Genomic DNA, 27,879 nt, shown 5'->3' with positions numbered 1-27,879 from the left:
TTCATATTTTCCATATGAAGAAAAGCCATACAAGAAAACAGTAAAGTGAGAAGATGGTATACATGGTTTAATAAAATATTAACACCAAGAATAACTGGTAAGTTAATGTTCAAATATTCAAATACTGCAGCTGGTAGATAACACTGGCTTAATAAAATCAAAATTACACAAAAAGGACCTCAATAATCTATGGCTTATTAATTTTATATACAGCAGCATATGTTCTACAGCCTATTGGTTTTGCTATTTGTTTTAAGATTCAAAGAAAGACAAACATTGTCGGTAATAAACAATATTAAATCTGGCCAAAGTATGAAAAAGTTAACATTTCCAAGATTTTGAACATGACATCTTAAATAGGGATGCATCATATTAATCATATCAATACCAGTAGATATTTGCTTAAAAAACGTACTTGCTTTGAACACACTTTTAGATTTGATCGATGTTTTAAACCGCTGGGCCTCTGTGCTGAAATATCTGTATTTCATTTGCAGTATGTATCTGCAAGATATCAGAACTGGCCCAAAATAATGATGCATTCCTAGTTTTAATATTGTGAGTAGCACCACTGCTAACTTTGAGCTCATTTATTTCAGACTAAAGCAAGCAAAAACAGTTGTTCACTAGCCCTTATTCATCAAAGCTGCATAAAAAACAGTGCAGATTTCATGACTTTTATTTGCATATGAACTGCTCTACACCTGATCTGTGAAACCTTTGTACAAAAATAAGCAGAATTTGAGTGCAAGTTTGAACTGGCTTCAGTGTGTGAAATCAAGCGCCAGAATAACAGTACCGCATTTGTATATCATTTACATGAAGCATACAATAATTCATGCACGTTTCAGCAGGGAGCAAATAAAATGACAGCATTCAGCGGCTGATGAGCCAATGGATGTGCTCGTAGGCAGAGTTTGAGGTACAGCAGTGCACTGCTCCCCTTACTGACCAAACTTTTATTGTTAAAATTACAATAACTGGAAAGATTAAAATGTGAAATAGAAATGTCTTAGTTTACAATGGTACAGTGATGAGACTGTGATTATTTTCCTACAATAACATTTAAACGTTATATTACTGCAAAGTATAAGATGTTTCTGCACTAGTCGTGTTTTGTTTTTTAGGCGGTGTCAGTAATATAAAACAAAAGCACAGTGTAATATGTTTTTCAATGGAATAGGGAATAATTGCAGCATTTTTAATATCAGATTGCATGTAAATAAATACATCCACTTTTGTACTGGTTAGCAATGTGGCCAAATTATTAGTGTTACTGTTATTTTCTATTTTGTATCTTATTATGGGTGATACTGATAGTTTTGTGTCGCTCAGTTCACTGCAAATCAAGAATTTTTTTCAGTTTTGTTAAACTATTACATTCTAATTTACATGACACTAGACATGAGATTGATTGTACCAACAAACTCATCATTAACAATATCGTTGGTGAAGTTTGCATGCATTTTATAATCAGATCTGACCATGTGCCACTTTGATGAATAAGGACCACTGTGATGCTCAATACCAAAATGAACGAGTGGAGTACCCAGTGAGTTACCCAGATGAGTATTACTCAACTAAAACACTGTGCGTGTTCATAAGTGAACCTGTGTGGGAGTAATAACAGGGTGCATGACCTTCCTTTTAGAACTGTGACCAAAACGCTGTACAAGCAAAATAATTCCATAAGCATTCCTCTGGTGATCAATGTACAGCACTACGCCAGCACCCCTTCAGCAGAATACTGCAAACAAAAAGACACAGCCCTCGGTGTCAGTCGTTTTCACTTTCCACCCGAAGAGCTAAGGAACCGGGCCCTGTGTATGAACAATTTACAGTGAAAAACTAAGTTTCCCAAAGAGGCCTGGCCCAAGAAAGCCCCATCTTAAATCCATGGCTTCCCAGAGAGGATGGAGTGCTCATAGTGTTTTGACTGCAAAAGCCTGGATGTCCCAAGTACCGACAGAAGCATGTCAGAAAAACACGCCACATAAATGTTTACATCCTGCAGAGGATCTTACATCCTGCAGAAGATCTGTGCCTGAGCCAGTGTCTAACCTCGAGTCAACGCAGGTGCTAACTGGTGTAGATTTAGCAGGGGGTAAAAAAAAAAAGAAAAAAAAAAGAAAAAAAAAGAAAAGAGGAAAACCATTAAACGTGAGGGAAAAAATGTGACACAGTAAGTGTGAAGGGAAATGAATGTGCAGCACTGGAAACCTGTTGTGGTCATTGTGTTACTCAAACAGTACATTTTCTACAGAAAGTCTAAGGTGGTGGTGATGGTCAGATGCATATTTCCTTATAGCGGTTTGTCATAAAAAGAAAGAAAAATGAGATGATTTTCACCTCCTGTGGAAGTTATGGCTTGAGAGGAAAAAAAAAAATGTAAAAGTGCTAAAAGTTCTTATATAGGGGTGCAAAAACTCATTTCCAGGGACAGAGTAAATGCAAAAAAGGCTTAACTCCTAACGGTCAAGCTTATGAAAACCATTTATATCACATCACAAACTTGATTGATTGTTGACGCAGACTTGATCCAACACTGTCGAGACTGCTCGCTGTGTTTGGGCTGGTCACATACACGTAACCTCGGCTGCCCCATCATCCTGCTCAAAGCCCCCTTCCTCCAGATGGGACAGGGCACTGGGGTAGCCCCCTCCAAATACTGGGAAACCTCCGATGCCCCCTGAACATGGGGACAGCTCCTCCGTGTGAGGGACTCCAACTCCTCGACTCACCGAGTGACTGACCACATCTCTCCGTACAGCGCCCACCTGAGAGAGAGAGACAGAGAGGTAAAGCATCTTTACTGTGTGTTCATAAATATACAAAGAAATGAGAAGTAAAAACACTTAACATAGTCTTTTGTGATTCTATATACTCTATATATGAATAAAAGCATTCGTAATGAAGTTGCACATTATAGGCTTCACACAGCGTGTAAAAAGTGTAAATGATCATTTAATAATTTCTTGTTTTATGTTATTTAGCATTTAATAATGTTTAAAGCATTTTGCATTATAATATTTAAATTGAAGGTATATGTTTTATAATACGCTGTAGTTTATATAAACTAACCACTCCTATCGACCTCAAGTTTCTCCAGAATACCCTGTCTTCTTTGGGTTTTATGCTTCTCAATGGCTTGTTCACAATTGCTGTGGTTGTGTCCATCTATCTTTTAGCATAACTGTCTTTTCCAATGAACATGTTCCAAAGTTCTTCTTATAATACATCCAGGAACATCTTATTTGGTTATCTGGGCTTCAAGTAATAGTTGAGGCTTGATTTGGTCAAGGATTCATTTGTTTTCTTTGCCCCCCAAGTTACCCTCAAAAGTCATCAACACACAGTTCAAAGGCATCAATACTTCTTCTGACCCATTTTTTACTGTCCAGCTTTCACATCTATAAAGAACCACAGGAAGACCATAGCCTGGACGATTCTAATTTGATTTCAGGAAGGTCTTAAACGATTATCTTCACAGATTATCCTGTGGTGAGGGGTGTGTGTAATCCAATCTTAACCCTACTTGATCCACTCACAACACTCCAGTCATGACTGGCCCTGATTTTGAATAGTAAACATTACACATGTTCAATATTTACAACTTTTTTTGTTGGGCTGGTACAAGTGGATTAGACACAGCTGTGCTGCTGGAGTTCTTAAACACCGTGTCCACTCACTGTCCACTCTATTAGGCACATCTGCCTTGGTGGTGCACTAGATGTAAAATCAAAGACAGTAGCTCATCTGCTGCTGTGTTAGTCATCCTCTAGTCCTTCATCAGCGGTCACAGGATGCTGTTGGCTGGATATTTTGGTTGGTGGACTATGCTCAGTCCAGCAATAACATGTTCAAAAACTCCAGCAGCACTGCTGTGTCTGACTACAGACAAAAGATTTGTGGAATCCATCATTATGTGAGGGGTCTCTCACATTTTCAGCATCGGTTAGGGCCAGGTAGTGTGGGCCATTGTCTTAATGTTCAAGATGTAATTGAACACTAGTGCGTCTTGAAAGCGTAACACTATAATCTGTCCCATTTCAGCAGAAATCCTCAACCTACCTCACTGTGTTGCCGCAGTGACTGGGATTTAACAGGCCTCTGCAAGAACACCACTTGTTTGGTGGCGAGATTTCCCTCACTGCAAAGAAACCACAGTCAGAGACGCACAAGCAAGAGCGAACAAACATGAGGTGTGTGTATGTGTAAGTCTTACCTGTCATGACGAATGATTGGTGTGGGCAGCACACATGTCAGTAACCAGCCGAACTCAGCCAGAGTGTGAAGGAGTGGCCCATAATCCGTCTTTACATCAGAGCCCTGAAACACACACGGGCACATACACTGTACTTTCAGTGATTTCACACTGGAACAGTGAAACAGTGATTTTACAGCCATTTTAAATCAACTCAAATACTGTTAAGGAAACAAAATACAGTGCTGAGAAAAACTACTTGCCAGAGGTGTGTAGTAACTACTTCATTGCTTAATTCAAGTATATTAAGGTAAAATATTGATTTGTATTTGTAAATCGTAATACCTTTACTTCTACTCGAGTTAATGAGTAAAGGAACTGACTTTTTACTTGTTCATATTTAGTCCACTAAGTATCGTTGTTTGTGTTTAATTTCATTGTGTTTTGTTGGTGAACACACATGCACTGCTTTGTGATTGGTAACATCTCTGACTTTAGAGCTTTAGCATTTTATTTTAGACCAAAAGAATCCATAACAGGAAAGAATAGAGCATAACAATCTTCAGGTCCTAAGCTGATCGTTTCTGCATATTCTAAGAAGTTCCAGTTCTACAATTTCAGTACTTAACTAGTTTTTTGACCCAATTTTTCTTTCTTGTACCTAAATACTAGCACTTTTACCAGAGTATGTGTTTAGGCCGCTCTACCCACTTCTCCTCCCTCCCGATTTCCTCTATTCCTGCGTATTTGTCACAGTAAGTAGTGTCAGATCCTCATACAAAATTGGCAAGAACATGAGGAAACACACCAAAAAGTTTTTAAATGATGATTTCATTCATTGAAGGAGGTTTTGTCACACCTCTTGTCCCAGTTTCTCCCTAAAGCTAATAACTGGTTGTGTCACAGGAGAGCCATCAAACGTTGGCCCACTCTTATTCTTGTTCAGCCACATTGGACTTCTGAGCATTAACTGCCTGTTTAAGGGCCTGCCACAGCACCTCAATGAGGTTCAAGTCAGGACTTTGAGCAGATCACTCCAAAGACTTAATTTTGTTTCCTTGCGCTTTGTCAATTATGATAAACGACCCAGGCTCTAAAGCAGTAAAGCGTCCTCACACAACTGCATTACCACCACCATGTTTCACTGTCGGAATGCTGTGTTAGCTTTATGCAAGATGTAACAATGTCTTCCAAAAAGTTCCACTTTTGACTCATTAGTCCATAGAACATTATTTCAAAAGACCTGGTGTTCCTGCAGCACTCCTTTGGATATCATTTTTGCCCAGTCGCTGTGCTCCTGGAGGACTTTAGGTAGGCCGGCCACTTCACCACTGTTCCAAGTTTTTCAGTTTTGCAGATCATGGCTCTCACCTTAGTTCTATGGAGTTCCAGGGCCTTAGAGATTGCTTTGTAACAATTCCCAGGCTGATATATTTTAATAAATTTCTTTCTGATTTGTTCTGGAACATCTTAACCTACTTCACTTTGCTGGAAAGGTTCTGTTTAAGTGATGTTAGGATTCAACAGGGCTGGCAGTAATCAAGCCTGTGTGTGTATTGCTTAATTGATCCCAATTATCTTAATTAATTTAACTTAATTTAGTTAACTTATTGAGTACCTAAGGGGGCAATTACTTTTTTCACACAGGGCCAGTCAGGAATGGATGTTTAAAATGTTTAAATTACAACCCTATTTTCAAAAAAGTTGGGACGCTTCTTTTGGGACGCTTCTTTTGTTGCCCCCGTCCCAACTTTTTTGGAACGTGTTGTTGACATCAAATTCAAAATGGGCATATGTTTTATTCTCAGTTTCAGCATTTGATATGATGTCTTTGTACTATTTTCAATGAAATATAGGGTTTAAATGATTTGCATATCATTGCATTTTGTTTTTATTTACATTTTGCACAGCGTCCCAACTTTTTTGGAAATGGGGTTGTATATTTTTGGAAATGGGGTTGTGTTCTCTGAAACAACAGTGTGACAAATACACAAACATTGAAGGGAGGGGAGCTAAACAAAAGATACTGTTAGGAAAATGAAAATGCTATTACATATTAAAACAAAGATATAGTAAAACCATCAAACAGGTGTAAAGATACATTCAGCTCACAATGACTGTATCCATGTCATTAGATAACCTACTAATAATGACACTAAACACTACAGGTCCAGACACAACATGCATGTTCAAACAATGCAAGCTAACTGTGTAGCATTCACTTTCCCACTCTGGCTTTAATACTACTTATGGCAGCTGAACGCTTGTGACAGACATTCAAGTAATATTTTTTACTTTGTTTTTACTTTGTTTTTGTTTTTCAGATAAACATTTCATCTTAACTCAAACATACAGGAAGAGCTTGTTTTGAGCTAAATAGCCCAGTTCTAGTTGTTAAATAAAACCACATTCACACATTTTGGGCCTTTTTCTTAGTATACATGCAATCTATAACTGCAAACATATTTGTATTTGTGAGATATAAAAAAAAAAGTTTTATTTTTTATACTAATGAACACACCGTGAATGGTAGTGTACTATTTTTGACATATCATTCAGCATGACAGTATATGGTTTGAGATGCATCATGCATATACTAATAGGGGTTTATTGTCTGCGACAGTGGTTTCCAACCTTGGACCCGGAATATACATTTTAGTATTTTCCCCACTTCGACCACTTCACACCAAGCCCTTACACTCAAACTACTGAGGAAGGGCTTGTAAATTAGTTGATTAGTTGGATCAGCGTAGTGCAGGGAAAGCTCCAGAGCATGTAGTATATGCATACTCCAGGACCAAGACTGGGAACCACTGGTGTATGCTGATGCCCAGTGTTTTTTCGCTGACCTCAATAACTGTCCACTGCTCCACTACGATGGTGTCGTTGGCCGGAGGTGCAGAGCTCCTCTCCTCATAAACAAACAGACCCTCTAAAGATCTGGGCACTGGCTCACCTGGGAAAAACAGAGCAAATCTCCATTTACTTTGTCTGATATTTGGAACTATAACACTTCCAAATCACTGCCAGTAGTGATTAACACATGAGTCTGGAGGTAAACTTCAGGAAAACCTATAGAACAAAACACATTCTGACACCAGAGTAATAAAACATCAGCTTCTCAGTATCCAAATATAACACAGAGAACACGTATTAAAACTCTTTATTCATTTAATAAACGTCAAATGAATGTTAACCAGTCTGTGAACTGTGATGTATCTGACACAGTGCAACATTCACTGGGTTTCATTTAATCAGAGCTGAAAATGTGTCAGTGACCTACTAAAGACAACACTGAACTACTTAGAAGAAAGGGGCAGATTGAGGGGAGAGAGAGAGAGAGAGAGAGAGAGAGAGAGAGAGAGAGAGAGAGAGAGAGAGAGAGAGAGAGAGAGAGAGAAAGAAAGAAAGAAAGAAAGAAAGAAAGAAAGAAAGAAAGAGAGAGAGAGAGAGAGAGAGAGAGAGAGAGAGAGAGACAAGAGATAGAGACAGAGTGAGGAGAGAGAGAATGAGAGAGAGACAGAAAGAGAGAGACAAAAACCAGAGGGGAGAGAGAATGCGGAGAGAATGAGGGGAGAGAGATAGAGATAGAGAAAGAGATTGAGGTGAGCAAGGGAGAGTGAGGAGAGAGACAAAAACCAGAATAAGGACAGAGAGAGAGAGAGAAATCGTTTTGTATGTGCTCTTTCATGTTCTACATTCTCAGGCCCCAGATGCGCACACACACACACACACACACACACACACACACACACACACACACACACAGATTTAGCTGTTATTAGTCTGGTGTGAAAGAGGAAGTGAGGTCGTGAGGTCGGATGTGAGCTCTAAATATAGCTGTGGTGGGAGAAGACAGACGAGACAGGGAAAGAAAGGACATAAACCAGAAGCAGAAGACTTTTTTTGGAAAGAGTAATAAATTTGGGGGGTGTAAAAAGAAGGAAAAAAAAAAGGAGCGAAAGGAATTCTGGATTTTTTTGAGAAAGGAGCGACCGAGTACATGGAGCACATGACGCAGAACACGCTTCAAAACAGAGTTTGCAGGACAGGAATGAAGTGTTCTTTAATCGCTTCCTCTTCCTTAGGAAGAAAGCTTGGAGGATGCTGTGCTCTTCCTTTCCCAGTTCATTCTCCTGTTTGGTTTCTTAACCTCATTTTAGGGTCAAACAACTGAGGCTAACAGAGAAAAGTTCTGGAATTCCCCTAATGATGGTGTTATAGCAGGCTAGGTTAGACACTCACCTTTGGGTGTGTCCCAGTACACAAACGAGTCCACTAATGACCAGCCCTTGCGGTAGTAGGCTGCAGTCAGCTCCAGCCAATCAGCCTCCAGACCGCTAACAACTTGGCCCTTCCTGGACACGCGCATAGACAGCGCCCCCTGGTGGTAGCAGCAGGCCAGAGTGTCCAGTGGAGCGCAGCCCGGAGCCCAAGAGTGGAACAGCACCAGAAGCCTCAGATCTGAAGATGCAAAAGCAAAAACAGCAACACAGAAGGGGAGTAAATCTCTGACCTCAATGTATCATGAAATCTCACCACAATTTGATTCAGTTTGATTGTCTTAAATGCTGGATATACAAATGTGAATGGAATTACTAATTAGTCAAAAATTAAGTGCATACATCAGTGTTATAATTGGTGGTTCAAGCAATGAGCCATGAGAGATGACATGTGACAACGTTTTACCCCGAGTAAGAGATGTTGTTTGGGAATAACTTGAAGCAAAATCACTAACAAACAACAGTGAATTGTTGATATTATAAAAAACGACAACATACATTATAATAATAATTTTTCATAAATAATTTCATTATTAGCAATAATAACTGAAACAAAGCATTCTTCCGCCACAAGATAGTTTGTTTAGAGTAGGCGATGGTGGCCAAGCAATCATGTTCCATAAGCCCTGCACTGCATATTCCAATCATTTCATGAACCTTAACTTTTTCTGGGAAATAAGTTGACAGCCCCTTGGGAAAAAAAACAAGACTGGGTTCTCATGTAGGGTATGTTTGGTGCGGTTTTGAATTGTTTGCTTCATATACACCACTGATACACTGTAAGTTAACTACCTTCCTTTTTTTCTGGATCACAGCCAAGAAGGATTATAATATATAGTACTATTAACACATACAATGTGCAAAGTTTAATGAAGTTCACGTTGGATACTTTACATACTTTACACAAAGAAACTTTCATGCAACTAGTTGGATGTTAGTTTCCTGCAACAATTTCTGCACAACTTGACAGTGATTCAAAAAGTTGCATGTAACACATTCTGGTAACCACATTAACAGCTGGAGTATCATTCTCATGATAAAGTCATCCATGAGGTGAAATTTACATATTTGCAGTATTTTTTATCATAGTTACATATATTTTTTACTGCTGTCTTTGACATTTTTTCTATATCTATATATCCATCATACATCTATCTAGAGTTCTTTACTATATCTGTGAGTTTTTATCTGTCGTGTGTATGTTTAAAATTAATGTTTAGTTAACGTAAAGTTAATTTATCTCCACTTATGTAATAATTTTCATCTTTTGGATTCCAAATGAATCTGAGCTCTGTGTACATTTAGCAGGCATCAAGAGAGGAGAAAATTAATCTAGCTATGTAAATTATTTCAGTAGCAGGCTGAAGAAGAATAAAGGGTGGCACAGGCAGTTGTTTAAACAGCTTTTAGTGTTAGCTGGCTGGTTAACACAGCTGGTAACAAAAGCGTTAGCTTTGAGAAACTGACATTTGTTGTCATGGTTGAGGAAACCATTAAAAAAAAAAAAATGTTGAGTTGGTTTAATTTTCTTATGCACTGAAATCCATGGTTTATAAGTATGTTGTTTGAGGTCGCCATGTGAGGCATTATCAATGTTTTGATTGGCTAATTCATGAAAATTAATTCACAATCTTGAGATGCTGAGATGTGCAGGTTTTTGAATATGTTGCAGGACACCTTCCATCATGCAGTTGAGTTTCATGTAGATTTCCAGCACCTCAACTTGCAGAAAACAAAAAAACAAAACAATAACCCAGCCAGCCCAAGAAATTTGGTACTTACAATAGAGAGCATATGACATTTTTTTATATATCCATAAGACTACACAAAAGTAAAAAATAAATAAGTGTGGTTAAAAATAATTTCTAAGAAGTTCCTCATTGAGAGGCTGAGAGGGGCAGGTGTGGAGCACATCCTAACAGGTCAGAACACCCACAACCTCTGACTGGAATTAATCTTCTGTGTCGTCCAGCAAAGAGTGGCGTGTAAGAGCGAGGAGCCCTGAGGCTGAGCCAACTGTGTTGCCATGCAAAGGGTGCAGAGAGGAGAGGGTGCAGAAAGGAGAGGGTTACAGTGAACTGATGTGACACTCCAGGGAGGGGCTGGACAGAATGAGTTCACAAAGGGTGAGGGGATAAAACAGTAGGACCAGGATAAAAATACAGGATATCAGGCTTACCACTGATTAGCTGCACGCGAGAATACCACTTAATGCTCGGTCAATAGTATGCATGTGTGAGCAGGACGAATGTTTGACTCTAGTATGCATATGCCTCTTTACTGTTGACTGCCATAGATTTGCATCAGATTAACTTTCTTTTAAAAAAGTGATACAACCCAAGTTCTAGAACTGTGGTCTGCATGATATTTTGACGATACCGTGCCTTTTTTATCATTAACAATTATGGACGTTTATAGCCTTAAGCCCTATTCGGACAGGAAGAGTTGTACACGAGGAAGTGGGGTAATGTAAATTTCACTGGCGTTTCTCTGTGATTTTGGCGCCATGTCAGTCATTTTCACTGACTTCACTAAAGATTCCGATGCCTTTTGACTTCTATAAAACAAACTATAGAAATAAAAAAAAAGGAGTTTCTTAAAGTATAGAGACACTCAAAGAAGCATTTATTCAAGATTTATTTGTTCTCCCCATCAAATTAGTACTGGCCCCATAATGGCGCACTACTTCTTGCCCACTGTTTGAAAACTACTGAAGAAAAAACCTGAATAAGAGAAAAAAAGAACCCAACTTTTCCGCTAACGAAAAAAGAGAGAACTGGTCAAATCTACATGATTCATGCAAACGGAGAGTTCAGCTTTCAAAATGAAAGATTTTGCCTAAAGATGACAATTTTGCATGTATGCTATCAAAAAAAAAGAAGAAGAAAAAAATTAACCATGCTTCATTTGTTGTAAATATGTTACTCACATCCTATAGTGGTCCCACAACAGACTTCAGTGTGATTTTCTGGTTTAACAAGTAAACCCCTATACTGATGATGTACCTTGAAAGTAAAATCTTGAAATGTGTTTTTTTTTTCTCTCGCTAATTTGCTGGCTAATGCTGAGGGAAGCCAGACAGAATGCTTTGTATTACAGTGATGGACAAAAACAACAAAAGGATACAAATTTGTGAACTGTGTCAAACCAATGAAGCTGAGGGGTGCAATGCTGCGCTACAGAATATTACATGTCAAACGACAGTAAATTAAAGTTCTAGGCCAAAATGCCCCTTTGAGCCTCTCAAGTTTGGGGCATGACAAGCAAATGTCCAAAATGTCCATGTGCATATACTTGTGGAGAGCTGGGCTAGAAGCTTATTCTCACTTGTAACATACTGAGATGAATGAATGAAATGATATTGACAGTATGGAGCCATGAGTAGAATGTGACCTGGGCTGTAGCCTCCATCCTCCACCTCTCGGTCTCCTGGTGGGGTGTGTGGTGGGGAGCGGCAGCCTCGTCTTGGACTCGCCATCCTGCCATTACATACTCCTCCTCCTCCTCCTCCTCCTCCAGCCTGCTGAAGCACTGAACCCACAAACCGCACACCTCCCCGAGCAATGCTGTTCACCTACGCACAAACAGTGTTTTTCAGCTTAAGCAAGCAGTCATTTAGCAAAGAAATATACCTACTAATCTTACCAGGGACAACAATAACAATGTTCATGTTGGAGTAGGGGACTGTTTTAGTTCACACACTCAGAGATATGAGTAATATGTAGTACAAACCTAATTCCAAAAAACTTGGGACAGTAGGGAAAATGCAATTAAAAACAAAGCGGTGACTTATAAATGTACTTTTGGCTGTATTTGAACAAAAACAGTACAAAGACAAGATATATAATGTTTTAAATTTCTCTTCATTGTTCTTTCTACATTCTGAAAATGATGTGTGCATAATGTTCCAAAGAAGTTGGGACAGGAGCAATTTAAGGGAACAAGTGAAACATCCAAAAAATATCATAAACAGGTGATGCAATCATGCTTGGACAGGAAGCATCCAGGAAAGCCTAGACCTTTATGAGCAAGGATGGGCTAACATTCACCACTTTGGCAAAAATGCACCAGCAAAAAATCCAATAGTTTAAAAACAGCATTCCTCAGTGAACAACTGCAAGGACTTTAGGAATTTCACACTCTACAGTGCATAATATTATCATATCAGCATTAAAAACTGGCATGCCGTATCTCAACATCATCCAGACTTCTCTGGGCTAATCTAAAATGAAAATGTGTTGTGTCCACCTTCCACATCAGATTGTTTATGGAAATAATGGATGGTGTTTTCTCCAGGTCAAAGAAGAAAAGAACCATCCAGATTGTTACCAGCGTAAAGTTCAAAAGCCAGTAACTGTCATGGTATGGGGGATTACTAGTGGGTAACCTGCACATCTCTGAAAGCACCATTAATGCTGAATGTATTTTGCAGCAACATATGCTGCCTTTTAGATGATGTCTTTTTCAGGGACATCCATGCTTATTTCAACATGACCAAGCCAAGAAAATGTCTACACGTGTTAAAACAGCATAGTTGTGTTAGAGTGTGGTTGCTAGACTGGCCTGCCTGCAGTCCAGACCTGTCTCCCAATGAAAACACGTCTTATTCGGCACAAATGACGATAGCAAAGGCCTTGTATGGGTTGCACAGCTGAAGAATTATATAACAGAAGAATGGCAAAAATGACACTTTCAAAACTGGATCAATTGGTTTCTTCAGTCCCCAAATGTTTAGTAATTGCTACTAAATTTTTACTAATCACTGCTTTCTGTTTTTATTAGCAGATTTTAATATCACATACTGTCCCAACTTTTTTGGAATTGGGAATATCTTTTGAAAAGTAATATGCAGTACAGAAAGTAAGTAGTTTATATTTTTGACATGACAACAAGTGTAAAATAGTTTACTTTGAAAGGAAAAAGGTGTTTCGAAGGCCATGGAAATAGCTCAGAAAACAGTGAAACTTTCGACAGCAATAAGCTCAGGACGGCACATAATTAAAAGATCCGTCTCAGCCTCTTTACTCAGAGTTTCAGCTGCTTCCTGCTGGTCAACAGTCCCAAGAGCCAACAGATATATTTAAAGTCTTTTGTCCCATAGGCTATTCAAGCGGCACACACGTTTTTTTAGGGTGGGACATTTTTTAGGCATTTAATTTGTCTCCCTGTCTCACCTATACCGCACTGTCTACTGTGCTGTATGTTGTTTATGCTCATTAAAATGTTTTATGTAAGATATTCTGTACATACACATAAGGTGGACAATAAAGTCAATCTGATCTAAAACATATCAAACCTAGCACATTAAAGGTGTCCATGTAAGGTGATGTACAGTGAGAGGACACTAACCCGGTCCACGAGAGCTCTCACAGTGTCACTGGTCAGGGAATCTCCAGGCAGTGGCCACTCCTCCACCCTCAGCACTGGTACACTGTGGACCATGGCTACAGCATGCTTACTACAACACACACGAGAATCCTAGTTTGCACTGGGTCTCATGTCAAATGTTGCTGTTTTAAGTAAGTTAAATATTGGCACAATTTCATATCCTTTAGTTTTATCAGTACCAGCAAAAATGTCTTTATTACGGTTAAAATAACAAATAAACATGTTAAATGTTGGCAATATCAGTAAATGTCAGTAACAAAGCACCGGACAATGCCTTCAGCTGACTATACTGCACAGGTATCACTGGAGAACTATGGACAAATCAACGAGAAGCAAACAGCAAAGTAAAAAGCTGCCCTCGAAACAAGATGTAGTGTAGTGTTATTATTTTAACAGATTGAAGGTTAAAAATGTGCTATAATAAAAATGGCTATGAACAGAAATTATAAAAAATAAATATAAAAGCTAATTAACAGACACCAACCAACAATCCAATCATATTTGATAATTCAGCTAACAACTGAATCACATCAGTCAACAAAGCACAATATAACTAACTGCAATTCTAGGAAACTGGAATTCCACCAAATTTTTCAAATTTTCTGCATAATTTAGTGTTTAAGACATAAATAAAGATCAGAGTGGTCGTGACAGAAACCAGGGGTTGTGATACCTACAGTACAAATACAGCCATATTATTCACTATTCAAAACAACCACTGAACCTACACATCTTCTGTATATCATTCTGTAGATTCTGTAGTTTTTATATGTAACGTTAATATTGGTAATAAATCTGAAAAAAAAAATACAGTTTCTTTGAGGACTAGTTTGCCTCACAATGCCATTCATGTACCTCTTCACAATGAATTTACATTATATTATTTAATTTAGTTAAATGAATTATTATATAAAAATATGCAATAAGAGTTGCATTTGTATTTGGTTTGTTATGGTCTGCATGTTCGCACACAACACTGATACAACACCCAAAGGTTTGCATGACACTACCAAGTGTTTTCTACATACAGAATGACCTGCACATAACAACAACTCTCTAGGTCTAGTCTGTGGCTGAATACATTTCCTTTTTTAATTATGCAACAATATCCACCACGTCACACCCTGGCAGCCATTCCCATTTATCTGAAACTGCTCCACTTTATGTGATTGGCTCCTGCTCCTACTTTGTTGTCAGGGATAACTTGTGTCTGCACCTCTAGCGTGGTCTACAGCCTGCTACCCCAGCCCCACCTCCTCCTCCTGCATGTCTGTCTGACTTCTTGGTAAGCGCCTGTTTAAATATGCAAACCATCTTATTAATAATTCATTATTTACTTTGGTGTGGGCAGGCTGGGACCACCCTCCCTATTCTGCCTTGGATACAGGATCAGGGTAGGACTGGGTACTACCAAGTAGTTCATGATGGCAATCACGAGCTGCACCTCATAATTTAATACAAACGTTCTAACTTCTGAGTGGTGCTGTAACATCGTTAGAAGGCAGGTAATTCTTGTTTATTTGAGCTTGAGATGTTTCTGTCATCAGCTGGGAACCACTATGTACTGACAGCCGGGAAGCAAGGTAGCTAATCAGCCAACCTGGCCACTTTAGACTTCTTCTTTAACATGTTGCATAAAATTAACGATATAATTCCTTTTTTGTTAATCATAAATATTTACGGCAGCTAAAATTTCATGATTGTGACAGACAGCCCCCCTAATGAACACATGCATACGAGACAGAAGGAAGGACAGATAGCATCATTGGTATCGGCCAAAAATATTGCAGATAATGTGGCAAAAAGTAAAGCATTGTTTAAAAAAGCACTATGTAAGATTTTTGTTAAAACTGTAAGAAGAAAGAAAAGAAATGACGATACACTATGGTGTGCATGCGCTGCTGCGAGACCCTCTACAAAGCCTTAAATACATTTGAAGTCAAAGGCATTGCGTCAGATTTCACAGGAGTTTTTTGGACCACGTCATACGTCTTCACACGTTAACATCACACGCACAGGTTTAAAAAGAAGGTCTGGCTCGATGTTTTGGTCTTAAACGCAAAATCAACATTATGGTGAGGAAGATATGATGACACTTACAGCCTCAAAAGACGTCCTTCGCCAAGTTTTGACTGAGTTCTCTTTGAATACTCTTACTCAATGCGCTCACAATCATCAGATTTATACACTTGTGGGGGCCCGAAGCACAACCGATGTTACAAAACACTCTTCTGCACATTGTGTGTAATAACACATTTCCACCAGAGAGGTCTCCAAATCCCCAAAACTTACATAGTGTAGCTCCAAGTAAAACCAAAAACTACAACTAGAATATACAGGGAGATTCACTCGAAAGGGGCCCCGAATATTCTGTAATAACTCTCGTTAGGACGAAGCAATTTGAACGTGTGATGAGGTTGGCGCCGGACAGCTGTCGCAACGTTTAACCTCCGCTTGCGTTCAGGAACATGGAGTGCCGCGTTAAAATGTGTCTGGAAGAAAACGGAGATCACTTTCAGCATCACATGTAATGCAATTGATTACACATTCATCAAGGTATGTAGCGTATTTTTTTGGTTCAGATTGCTTCATCCTACGGGCTCCCGAGTGGCGCAACCGTCTAAGCGTTGGCCCTATCATCAGGAGATCATGAGTTCGATCCCAGGTGATACTACACCCATCCATAGCCGGGAGTCCAAGAGAGCACAATTGGCCTCGCTCTCTGGGTGGGTCGGATGGCCCCCCCCTTCTCCCCCTTCACTCAACGCGATGCTAGTCAGTGCAGGCGTCTGTTAGCTGACGTAACAGATCTGGCGGTTGGCGCTTTCCTCCGAGCGCGTTCGGCTGTCCAGTGACGTTGCGTGAGCGGCAGTTCGAAAAGAAGCGGTGGCGCTTCACAGGTCTCGGAGGAAGCCTGTGTTAGCCTTCACCCTCCTAGCGTTGATAGCATCGTGTGATTGGGGGAGTCCTAACTAGCGGGTGGAATTGGAGACGACTAAATTGGGGAGAAAATTGGGTTAAAATCCAAAATATATATATATATATATATAAACTGACAATATCAGTTATCAAGACTGTTGACCCCCGTAAAATAGATATTGACTACAGAATTTTCATATCAGTCGGCCCTAATGGATAAGCAGACAGACAGAAGTATAAACTCGAAGCAGTAAAAATAGAACTGCAGTTGATCAGTTGATCACATTAGTGGCATAGCTCTCAATCTTGGATTGAAAGATGGAGAAACGTTGAATGATAGTTGAGTATGTTGAGACTCACAGGAGAAGCATTTGTGAAAGGTTACCTTGGTCGTGGCCTGGCCAGGATGGCACGGTACAGCAGGCTGCATGGCAGTGAGCGTGTGCGGCCCACAGAGAGGATGATGGGATGCAGGGCGGCCAGCACATAGCCCTGAGTGTAGTAGGGCTGCAGGGCCTGAGGCAGCTCACACAGAGAGGACAGGTACTGCACCGTGGGCCGACTGCCTGAGGAACACAGCAAAGAGGGGGGAAAATGTGTTTGTGGAATGTAAAGAATGCAAAATAAACTGAGGCTGTCTGAAAAATCCAGACAGGCTGCAACACAACAAAACAAAGATAGACTCCTAAAGATTTGATGTTTGAGCATTTTTATCTGTAATAGTGGTTCCCAATCCTGGTCCCCTGTCCGGTGCATTTCACAGGTCTAGCACACCTACATGTATTTGATAATGAGTTAATTAGTTGGTGTGTTAAAGCTGGGAAATCACTAAACTATGCAGGGCAGGTATACTCCAAGACCAGGGTTGAGGACCACAGGTCTAGATGGTCCAGGTTGTATGTAACCATCTCTTATGGCGCAACCTGTGTTCAATGGAAGCATGTCTGATGTTTGAGTGAGTGTCACCAAATGTTTCAGTAGTGACTATTTCAGTAGTTAAAATTTGAGCTAATTTTAAGCATAATTCAAAAACACTTGCCGGTACATGACTAGCATTGAACAGCTGGACAAAGATAAAATCATATAATTTTTCATTAAAACACAAAAACATTTACTTTACTGTTGAAAAAAATGGTCACAGACTTGTACATATTTACACAAAAGAGGCTTCACATTACTTTTATAGATTGTTAAAGTGGTTGATTTATCAGATTTTTAATTCAGATTGTTTTTTTTTGCTATTTGTTCAGTAAAAAAGATTTTTTGTTTTGTAGTTTTTGCGTCATGGCATATTATTTTCATCTTACCAACCAGTATTACTGAAATTATTTCAGTGCTAAATCAGAAAAGTGTGCTTAATCAGAACATATTCACTTCAGATCACTTCACAAGCATAATATGTAACCAAATTACAGTCAAAAATAAACCCAGCCAGCTACTTTTAGACTTAAATGCTGTCATCACACAGTTTCAAAATGAAAAGGAAATGGTTTAACAATGAACATTTTTGATTTTCTGTCATTATATGCCATTTTGAGCATTCAAAGGAACCTACGTATTGTTTCTCTCATTAAACAAATGTTTCTGACAAGTTTTCCAGAATCTGTTTCTAGAGAGGAGGAAAGAGGGAAGGCTAAATAGTACCAAAAGAAACTATTATTTTCAGATGTATCACTATTTTACCATCGCCATATAAATATACAACATATAAAAAAACGTACAAAAACTCAGATGATGTGTACATTTACTGGAGGTTTTGGATTAAAAGGCTGTATTTGTGTTGTAGACATTGAGACACCTGTTTCCTATCAGAACCACTGTAAAGAAATCTGAGTCAGTAAGTTTGTCTACAATGAACCATTTCAAATCAAACCACTCTAAATGACTTTGTTTACATCTCAACCACTGAATTATGCAGAAATAAAAACAAAAGCAAGAAAAAAAGTGAAATTGCTCCAAAAGCCCCTCTGCCTGTACACTGTTTTGGTTTGTAGCCATATTGTTGCTTTCCCATGAGTCTTTCTGGTCCTGTCTCAGAGGATCCCCACTGACCCCCCCTCCACCCCCCACCAACACACACACTGCCCCCAAACACACTTCCTGCATCCACAAAGAGCTGCTGTTCACAGACACCACACACACACGCGCACACACACACACACACACACTCTCTCTCTCTCTCTCTCTCCCAAGCACATTCCACAACACAAACATACCACCACCCCCCGAACACAAACACACACTCAGTCTCTCAGTTTCTCACATGGAGACAGACTACACACACTATTTGAAGTAAGGCCCGTTTGTGAATCAGAAAACAGCGTCTCTCATTTAAATTTTACCTTCACCCCCAAACACGTTTGTGTGTCCTTCATTCTCTCCTTTCTCTTCACTGTGTAAATGGTAAACAGTTTGGTACAAGACCTCTTTTTTCCTGTGATTGCAGGCTGGGCCTCACTTGGCAACTGTGGGACACAAACAGCTTTGGCAGGACGAACGTTTCACTTTGAGCAGACGGGTGAGCAGCTGAGCAAAGGCTTTTACCGGAGTGGATCTGTGTCACAGTAGCACACACCTGAACCATCGGAGAGTGAAGACACAGAAACCAGAGCCCTCGGGAGAAATAAAAACACTGACACTCACTGATGCACAGAGCAGGACACACCACACCATGAACCTCACAGCAAGACATGTCCACTTCTAAACCCCCCCAACACTCACACTGAGACCACTGTTCTCACAGAAAGACAGAGAGAGAGAGAGAGAGAGAGAGAGAGAGAGAGAGAGAGAGAGAGAGAGAGAGAGAGAGAGAGAGAGAGACAAAAAGAGAGTGTGTGTTAGAAGGAGGCGGTAGAGATGTTAAGAAAAGGAGAGAAGAATTGAGAAGAGTAAGTGAAAACAAAGAAAAAAGGAGGGCCAAGGGAGTGTGACAGTGTGAAAGGAGGAGGGAGAAAAGAAGGGAGGAGGAGGAGAGAATGAGGTGAAAGAGGAAAAAGAATTTATGAGTGGTTTTTATGACCCAGAAAGAGTTTGAGGGAAAAGAGCTCATGTGTAATGAATAGAAACACTTTGGAGGGTGAGAAAGAGAAATATTGAGGGAATGATGATGAAGCTGAAGGATGTACAGAGAGCATCGTAAGAAAAAAAACCTGTTTGTCAAATTAGAAACTAGAAGAGACAAAAAGAAAATGACGTACATTCTTAAAAAAAAACATGTTCCTTCAAGGGTTCTATAGTAAAGAAAATGGTTCTATATAAAATCATTAACACTTAAAAAAACTCTTTGTATGATTAAAGGGGTCTTTGCTTCGTGAAGGTGTTTTTCAGAATGATGGAGAATGATGGTATACAGAACCCACCAGAAAGGGTTCCACTATTGCTACAAGCCAAAGAACCCTTTCTGGTACTATAGAACCCTATATAGTGTACAGGCAGCTTGTTTTAACTGAAATATCACGGGTTTAAAACATTAATGATCTTTTAAACAGAATTTCACAAACACAGCAGCCAGATATCAGCCTCTTATTACATTACACTGGCCTCAACAAACCTGCCAGTGACTCTATGAAAATCAATTGATCTTGCTGGATTAAGACACACTACCTTCTTTAAGATGAGGGCTGTTGGACCCTCTTTCCTTCCTCACAGATTAAGCCCTGTTGTGGACATGAACATGCTTTTTCCAAAGGAGATGGGACTATGGATACACATATATAGGAACTGTGGGCAAATATCCAATACTGTTCATGTACATATCTTCTGATGCTGATACGCTTTTAATAAATGTTGAAATTGGTACTAAATCCATGAATGCATTTTGGAGAAATATAATATTTATTTGTTCAGGAATACAAATAAATAGTAACATTAATTAAATTGAGATATTTTAGCACAGTAACCCAGCATTGCTTAATTGTTCTGCTCTTCCTGAGTACAATAAATACATAATGTATGTCTGAAATATCCGCCAAACGAACCCTCTTATTTTAAATTTTTTTTGAAGCTATTACATGCCAATACTGATATGACTTCAATATCATAATGCATTACCATGAACAGCGAACTCACAATCAAAGTGCTGATGCTAGTGCCAGTATACTTGTATTGGTGCCACACAACAAAGCTGCATTTCACAAAACAAACAATATATAGGTAAATAATTTAATAGATCAGTAAGTTATGTTTCTGAAAATGTGGTAACTGTCTGGTCACATTTATCACACTGTGTAAGGTTCCCTTTGATCTAATTTTAAGAGAAGTAAAATAGTAAAATCATAAACAAGCTATGTTTAAAACAAAAAACGTAGCTATCGCTACATCGGTTGTAAACATGCCTAACGTGCGATTTTATTCTGTTTAAAGCCCGATTTGGTCGTCAGCTTCACTGGTCGTCCTTACATATTACATGTTGGAAGTTACATACATCCCTCATTCAGCCTGAAGCAGTTTAGCCTTGTCCATTCACACTGCAGCTATAAGGAGTGCTTCACCCTGCACTGTGACAGTTTTTGTTGTGTATATAAAACCACAAACATCATAGTAAGGCCATAGGGCGAGGTGCAAGCAGTCAGGATTTGTAATGCATGCTGGGCACTGTAGTGAGACAACTCTGAAGGACAAAAACAAATAGTCAATTCTGTTAAACCAGTTACGCTGGGAGATGCTTTTAGCACAGAAAATCAGTGCTGATGATTTCGTTAACCTTTTGATGCATCTGATAGCATGAAATATTTGGAATATCTTGCGATACTGAATTTCATCTGTGTCACTGTGCCAATACAAGCTGATGTACAGTCACATTATGGATATCACAGTCATGAAAATCCTACACCAGCATTCTTATTCCTAAGATGCTTTGAATCCAGCACTGGCCTTGGCCTATATCTGAGCAAACTCTCTCTGAATGCGTTTCTGTCCAAACACTACTACTGGAAAAACAGCCGCACTACAATCTCAATAAATCCACCAGCTCCTGCGTTTGAGATTAACAAAGAGAGAGATTACACCAGATTGAGAGATTGTAAACTGGCAGCCCCCACTGTTCGCTCTGAGAGGATTTCTAGCCAGACTAACCAGGTGGGGTAGCATCAGAACAACACCACTATTGACCCAGCATGCAGCAGTAAAAAGGGTTTACTCCACAATTCTAAGAAATAATCACAAAGGAAAAGATAAGCACAGAGACGTCATCTGTTTATCATCATCTCATCATCAATTTAACCTCTTCTTTAAACTAATCAACCACTCCTAAGTCTCTACATCTTCACAAATGGATGTTTTACTTAATCACATCATACTGATACTATAAGCATTCCTTACAGAATATGAATACCAGCTCAGCGGCAGTTTATCTTTCGAGTTGGGCTTGTATAATGAAGGAGAGGTCATATGTTTGAACTTCCTTTCTCTCTTTCAGAGTCTTTAAAAGGTCCCATATCCTAAATTTTTCTTGCACTTTATTCTTCCTCTGAGGTTCACATTTGTGTAGATTTGTTATAATGTCAACTGTGCTTTAAGACTGATATATGCAAATGAGCTCTGTACCGATCGGCTGCCCTCTACAGTGCCTCTACAAAAAGCAGTCCAGCCTGAAATGGTCCATATAACTTCAGTGTGAGTGGGCAGAGCTAAACTGCTGAAGGCTGAAAAGGTGGACCAATAAAAATAATGATATGGTTGTAAACGTTAGCAGGCTCACCAAAAAAAAAAAGAGAGGAACTGTAAGTTTTAGATACTTAACTAAGCCTATTTTTGAAGGACAACAGTGACTTATTTTTCTGAGATTTCCCTTCACATTTTAAGTTAAATCTGAAATATTTTTATGCAAAATTCTGGCACCTGTGCAGGTGCCTTAATGTAACTGCTGCACCATTTAAGTTGGAACAGGAAATTTGCATAATAAGCCAACTTTCAAATTTCATCTGTGTCATATATGCGTCCAATACACTCATGCTATTAGTATCAGCTCCATTCTCGGCTTGTTTTGTGCACACAGCCCCAAGACAGTGGCGTCTAATAAAAGGTGACTGAGTGAGGCAGAGCCTCAGGTGGTACGAGTGAAAGTGCAGCAAACAGTCTACCATCCATGTTAGGCCAATGCTAACTCCAAAAGACTGAAAGATCCCATCCCTGACTCAGCCATTCAGCTAAACGGGATAACAGTTTAGCAGAGTGTGCACTTTTTGTACATTGCATTATTTGTGCTTATTTGCAGCAGTATAGCAGTTACAACAAAATCAAGGAAGAATTTTAACCAGTATACTGCCCACTACTAAATGCTAGCTTCATCTTCTCCAGTTTGGAAGAAGTGGACACTAATATGTTTCTGAAGGACTCTTGACTACAAAGTGAAAGCAGCATCCTAAAGGAGACCCTTACAAACACTCACTGCAGCAAACAAGTCTTTAGTTTCCAAGTCTGCTAACTTATTGGTTGCGCTAATCCTTGTTTCTACAGCTGTTCAGGAAAAACCGATCCAAGGTAGATGATTAAGGCCAATCGCTTTTAATCTGTCTGTTGGCTCTACAACACAGCAACATCTGGCATTCCGCAGACAAGAGCTCAAATGAAGCACCACTGATCCTTGAACTCTCTATGTCAGACTCCGAGATTTAATATATGAGTCATATTAGATTATATATTAATATAGATTTTCTTCCTTTCTCAGATTACATAGTAGCGAATTAAGGTCACTGAGTTGTGGCCCTGATAAAAGCACTGCTCAGCACTGCAAAGGTAAGTCCTACTACATAGGCTCCGGTTTGGGAAAAATGATTTTTGAAAAGCATAGTGTCAGGTTTCAACTTGCTTGGGCACCTTCTGTTTGGGCACCATATGTTCTACAGCCTTGGGCTAAAAATACCTCAAGAGTCAACACCTAATCTGCAGCTGTAATTAAGTGGTGAGAATTCTAAACCTGGCAATACCTTATATTATGCTTTAGCATATGAAAAAAAAAATAACCTGGGGTTAAACTTCAGGTCCATTAGATTGGAAACTGAACTTGTCTGACTAGCAGTTGACTTGACTAGCAGAATCACAGCACTCTTCTACCAATGTCAAATACTGGAGATATAATCAGATACTAAACTGATCACTCTAGAGAGTGATCTAATCATCTCAACATGAGTCATGACACCACTGATTATCTGACTGTTATTCTTCTCATGCTGTTTGCACAGTGTTGCTAATCCCGTCACGCATTGACCTAAGCCTCTAGTAGTCTTTAACAGGCCCTGATAGCCTTGGATCAAAGCAACAATACAAGCCACACAGCAAACGATGTTCAGAACTCAAATGAATACATGTTGGATGTTTTCAGGTGAATCTTCTGCATTGGTCTTCCGCCAAAGCAAAACATTCACGAAACGGACCATTTCTCCAAAGTTTCATCGAGTATTGCAAGCTGAGGATTCTTTTATTCAGACCTGCCAAAATCAATCAAGAATCCCCATGAACCACGCAGGAGACAACACATTCAGGCATGTGCGGTCCAGGTGTGGCTCAGGAATGAGGAGTAACGGATGGATGAGTTTGATTTACACATCAAAACAGGCCTTTTTAACCCATCTGCTCCCATTTTCAACAGGGGTGCACCGATCATGAGTTGATTCTGATTTCTTTACAGCCAAATTGGCCGATGGGTGATTTTTTTGCCTCATTTTTTATGTACTTTGACCTTTTTTTTTCTCTGATCTTGTGTGGAGTAAATGAACACATGAAATACACTAGTATATTTTATAGCACTTTTATTAGCCAAACTTGAAATATAAACAACATTTTGTTGCTCTTCAGTGGGTCAAACTGCCATTTTAAAGTTTTCCGTTTTAAATCAGTTGTCTTTTTAATAACATGAATTTAAAGACAGTGCTGCATTGAAAGTAATTCAACTTGCTGTTTGGCACAATGAATCAACTGCAACACAGACTGGCAGAGGTAAAAGCAATACATTGGCCGATTGCTGATTTTGTGCCTTGAACAAAAATTTGCTGCTTCTGAGCTTGGCCAATTCCAATTGTGCATCCCTAACTTTCAATACTCTTAACCAAATGTGTGATGTAGATTTTAACATGGCTGTTGAAATACTCAATATTTGCTCTTTGACTTTGAGCATTAGTCCTACTCCTATTACCATAGAACAGTGCGTTTACTTATTCTACAATAAACTGGTTCTGGGTTTAGGCAAGTAAAAAGGGGGATACTTTAAGGAATGTGTTCATTCCATCTGATGCTCATTGGTGCATTCCTTCTAAACGAGTAAGAGGAAATACTGTAAATACTCATTACGTGACAAATGTCTTGAGAGGTTCAATAAAAGAATGCCTTTATCAGTCAAGGTAGGGGTGGGCAAAAAAAGCCTGTTTTGAAATCAGTTTTTCTATGATGTCATGAAAGCCAACACAAGCACACCTATCCTCCATTTCAGCCTACAGCAGTTTAGCTCCGCTTATCTACACTGAAGCTATAAGGTGTTTCTCAGCCTGGAGTTCTTTTTGAATGAGGCACAATAAAGAACAGCCAATCAGAAGAGAGCTCATTTACATCTATCAGGTTTAAAGGCACAGTAACACACAACTTGTTTAATTATAAGGGATAGTGAGAGTTTGGAAAACGGTCATGTAAAAATGAATTCTGGCAGTTTTTGATACTTAAAAACCACAAAAATGTCATAAGTAGACTTCTGAGAAAAAAATACAAGAAAAATAAGTAGTGCAATATATAAAACACTGAATAAAAATCACTGTACTGCACACTTAAAAAGATGGTTCTTCACCATGAGTTCTATATAGAATCACTTCATGATGAAATGGTTCTTTGCATGGTGAAATGGTTCTTTAGGTTGATGGAGAATATGTTGTATATGGTTGCATATAGCACTAAAAAAGATTCTATTATTGTTACAATGCCAGGCTTGTATCAAAAGCAGAACCCTTTCTGGTGCTATATAGAACCATTTTCAAGGAGGTTCTAAATAGAACCATATACAACACATTCTCCATCAATCCGAAAAAAACATGTAAGAATGAAATGGTTCTAAATAGAACCACCACCTTCACTAAAGGACACTTGAAGAACCCTCTTTTTAAGTGTGTACTACTTTTAAATGTGGCACTAGTTGGGCTTTTTTGTCTGTTCCAACGTATCAAACCTAATAAAACTAAATATCATTACCTATTTGGTATCGTGAAAATGTCTTGGAGTATCGTGATGTTTTTGCCCGATCGCTCAGCCCTAATTCAGTCTCTGACCATGTCTAACCTGATGTCCAGTAAAGTGCCGCTGTACCTTTAACCTGTACATAAGAATGTGTCTGTATTACTGTGATCTGCTTCGGCCGCTCGTGATGTTGACTCGAGGAAAGACTAAACACGTGGCTGGGCTGCACAAACGTAACACACAAACGTCTGATGAGCTGAAGTTGTCATTCAAGCAGAACTTCGCCTGTCTTGGTTGTAGACGAGTAGGCGTCTGAGTTCAAACACAGACACAGTTCAGGTTTTCCATACGATCGCACGCGCACATGAGTGAGAGGAAAACCCTCTCGTGACCTATTTCTGCATCGAATGAAGCGGAGAGAGAGAGAAACGGTGAATCCATCAAATCCTCAGCTCAGAGACAGAGACGGCTGTGCTGTGCCGCACAGAGACATTTGAAAACTAAAAAAAACGTATATGCACATTTCAGTGGGAGTTCAGGGAATTTGAGTCATATTTAGTTCTATTTTTAAAGCACACGACTCGTTTCACTGGCGAAAAAACAAACGAAGCTAAAGTTAGCCTTTTATTGCAATTATCCGGTCCACCTTAAATGGTTAAGCGGTGCGGAGGTTCCATTCTGGCGGATTCTGCACATGTACATAGAAACTACTACACTATTTAAGGTGGAATTGAAAACTCGAATAAGAAGCTGGAAAACAACACGAAAACTTCTTTTCTTGTTAGGCGGTGCTCAAAAAACTCAAACTCTCCAACCAACAGACCTATGAATCTTTGTCAGACTTGCTCCTACTTCGTCAGTCAGTTATAACTGGGACATGAAATATACAAAAACAAGACTAAACTAAACTAAACTTCGTACCTTCTAAGCTGAAGTCCAGCAGCACGTACTCGTAGACGGTGTCTGTTTTGGTTTCGACCTGCGGTCTCCTCAGAGTGGAGTAAATTTTCCCTGGGCTGCTGTCCTCAGGGTCCTCCAGTTTCCGCAGCCCGCAGCCCATCGTGGCAGGACCGCGGGAAGGAGCTCGGAGTCCGGCGTGCGGGAGGAGTTTAGCGCGCCCGCTGCAGCAGCATCCTCCAGCAGATTAATCCAAGTAAACACGACAGTGGAGCAACAAAGAGACCTGGAGGAGTTTACAGACTACAGTCGAAACAACAGAGGAGCAAAAACTCCCTAAGTGCTCTCGAGGGGAAAACTCGTGGTGTTTCGGGAAAAAAGCCCCAAAGTTTGCTAATCGTTGGGCAACAGTTGTTAAATCCAAATGTTCCCGCTGGTTATAATCGACCTGCAGCCTGTTAACTTTAACTCTCTTCAAATCTGCGGAGGTAGAAATTGCTGCCAGTTTAAAGTCGCCACCAAAGGCAGCTTAAAAAAGACCCAAAAAAAAAAAAGAAAACTGACCTAACCTTGAGGCTGAGGAGGAGGAGGAGCGGAGAAATGAATGAATGGGCGGGGCCAAAACACAAAGCCACAAACTCCGCCTGTTTTAATCGTTTTCTGCAGGCCTGTATTTATGGTTAGTAGGCTAGCAGGGGAGTTTTATCTGAAAAAAATACCTTAGTGATATTTTGACCAGATGTTGATGTAGTTCACTGCATTGTGCTTTTAATGTGTATTTCAGATGCTGCCTAGGGTTCATGTATTATGTTCAGTGTTTGCTGTTACACACTGATCAGCCATAATGTTAAACCTGCCTCCTTGTTTCGACACTCATTGTCCATTTTATCAGCTCCACTTGCCGTATTAATGCACTTTGTAGTTCTACAATTACAGACTGTAGTCTGTCTGTGTCTCTGCATACTTTGTTAGCCCCTTTTAACCCTCAGGACTCCTGCAGGACCACCACAGGGCAGATGTTATTTAAGTGGT

General features: G+C 39.5%; 1 protein-coding gene across 1 annotated transcript; it reads right to left on the bottom strand.

The window, feature by feature from the left end:
- Positions 1–46: 46 nt before the first annotated feature.
- Positions 47–27,514, bottom strand: rftn2 (raftlin family member 2). The gene is made up of 9 exons (XM_036576964.1): positions 26,872–27,514; positions 17,180–17,360; positions 13,837–13,945; positions 11,881–12,061; positions 8,450–8,668; positions 7,054–7,160; positions 4,226–4,329; positions 4,072–4,150; positions 47–2,777 (listed from the first exon to the last, which is right to left on the bottom strand). The coding sequence occupies exons 1-9, from the start codon at positions 27,008–27,010 to the stop codon at positions 2,577–2,579; spliced, it is 1,320 nt and encodes a 439-aa protein (XP_036432857.1). The 5' UTR covers positions 27,011–27,514; the 3' UTR covers positions 47–2,576.
- Between the last annotated feature and the right edge of the window lie 365 nt (positions 27,515–27,879).

Source organism: Colossoma macropomum, unplaced genomic scaffold (genome assembly GCF_904425465.1).
Source record: "Colossoma macropomum unplaced genomic scaffold, Colossoma_macropomum, whole genome shotgun sequence".
Taxonomy (NCBI): Eukaryota; Metazoa; Chordata; class Actinopteri; order Characiformes; family Serrasalmidae; genus Colossoma; species Colossoma macropomum.
Note: the sequence above shows the minus strand (reverse complement) of the source record. Positions and strands in the feature narration are given on the sequence as shown.

Excerpts from the sequence above, each read along its gene's own strand:
- rftn2 (XM_036576964.1), bottom strand. The coding sequence starts at position 27,010 with ATGGGCTGCGGGCTGCGGAAACTGGAGGACCCTGAGGACAGCAGCCCA. Across the intron at positions 8,669-11,880 it reads GGATGGAGGCTACAGCCCAG|ATCTGAGGCTTCTGGTGCTG; the intron begins GTCACATTCTAC and ends TTGCATCTTCAG. Across the intron at positions 7,161-8,449 it reads GTACTGGGACACACCCAAAG|GTGAGCCAGTGCCCAGATCT; the intron begins GTGAGTGTCTAA and ends TGTTTTTCCCAG.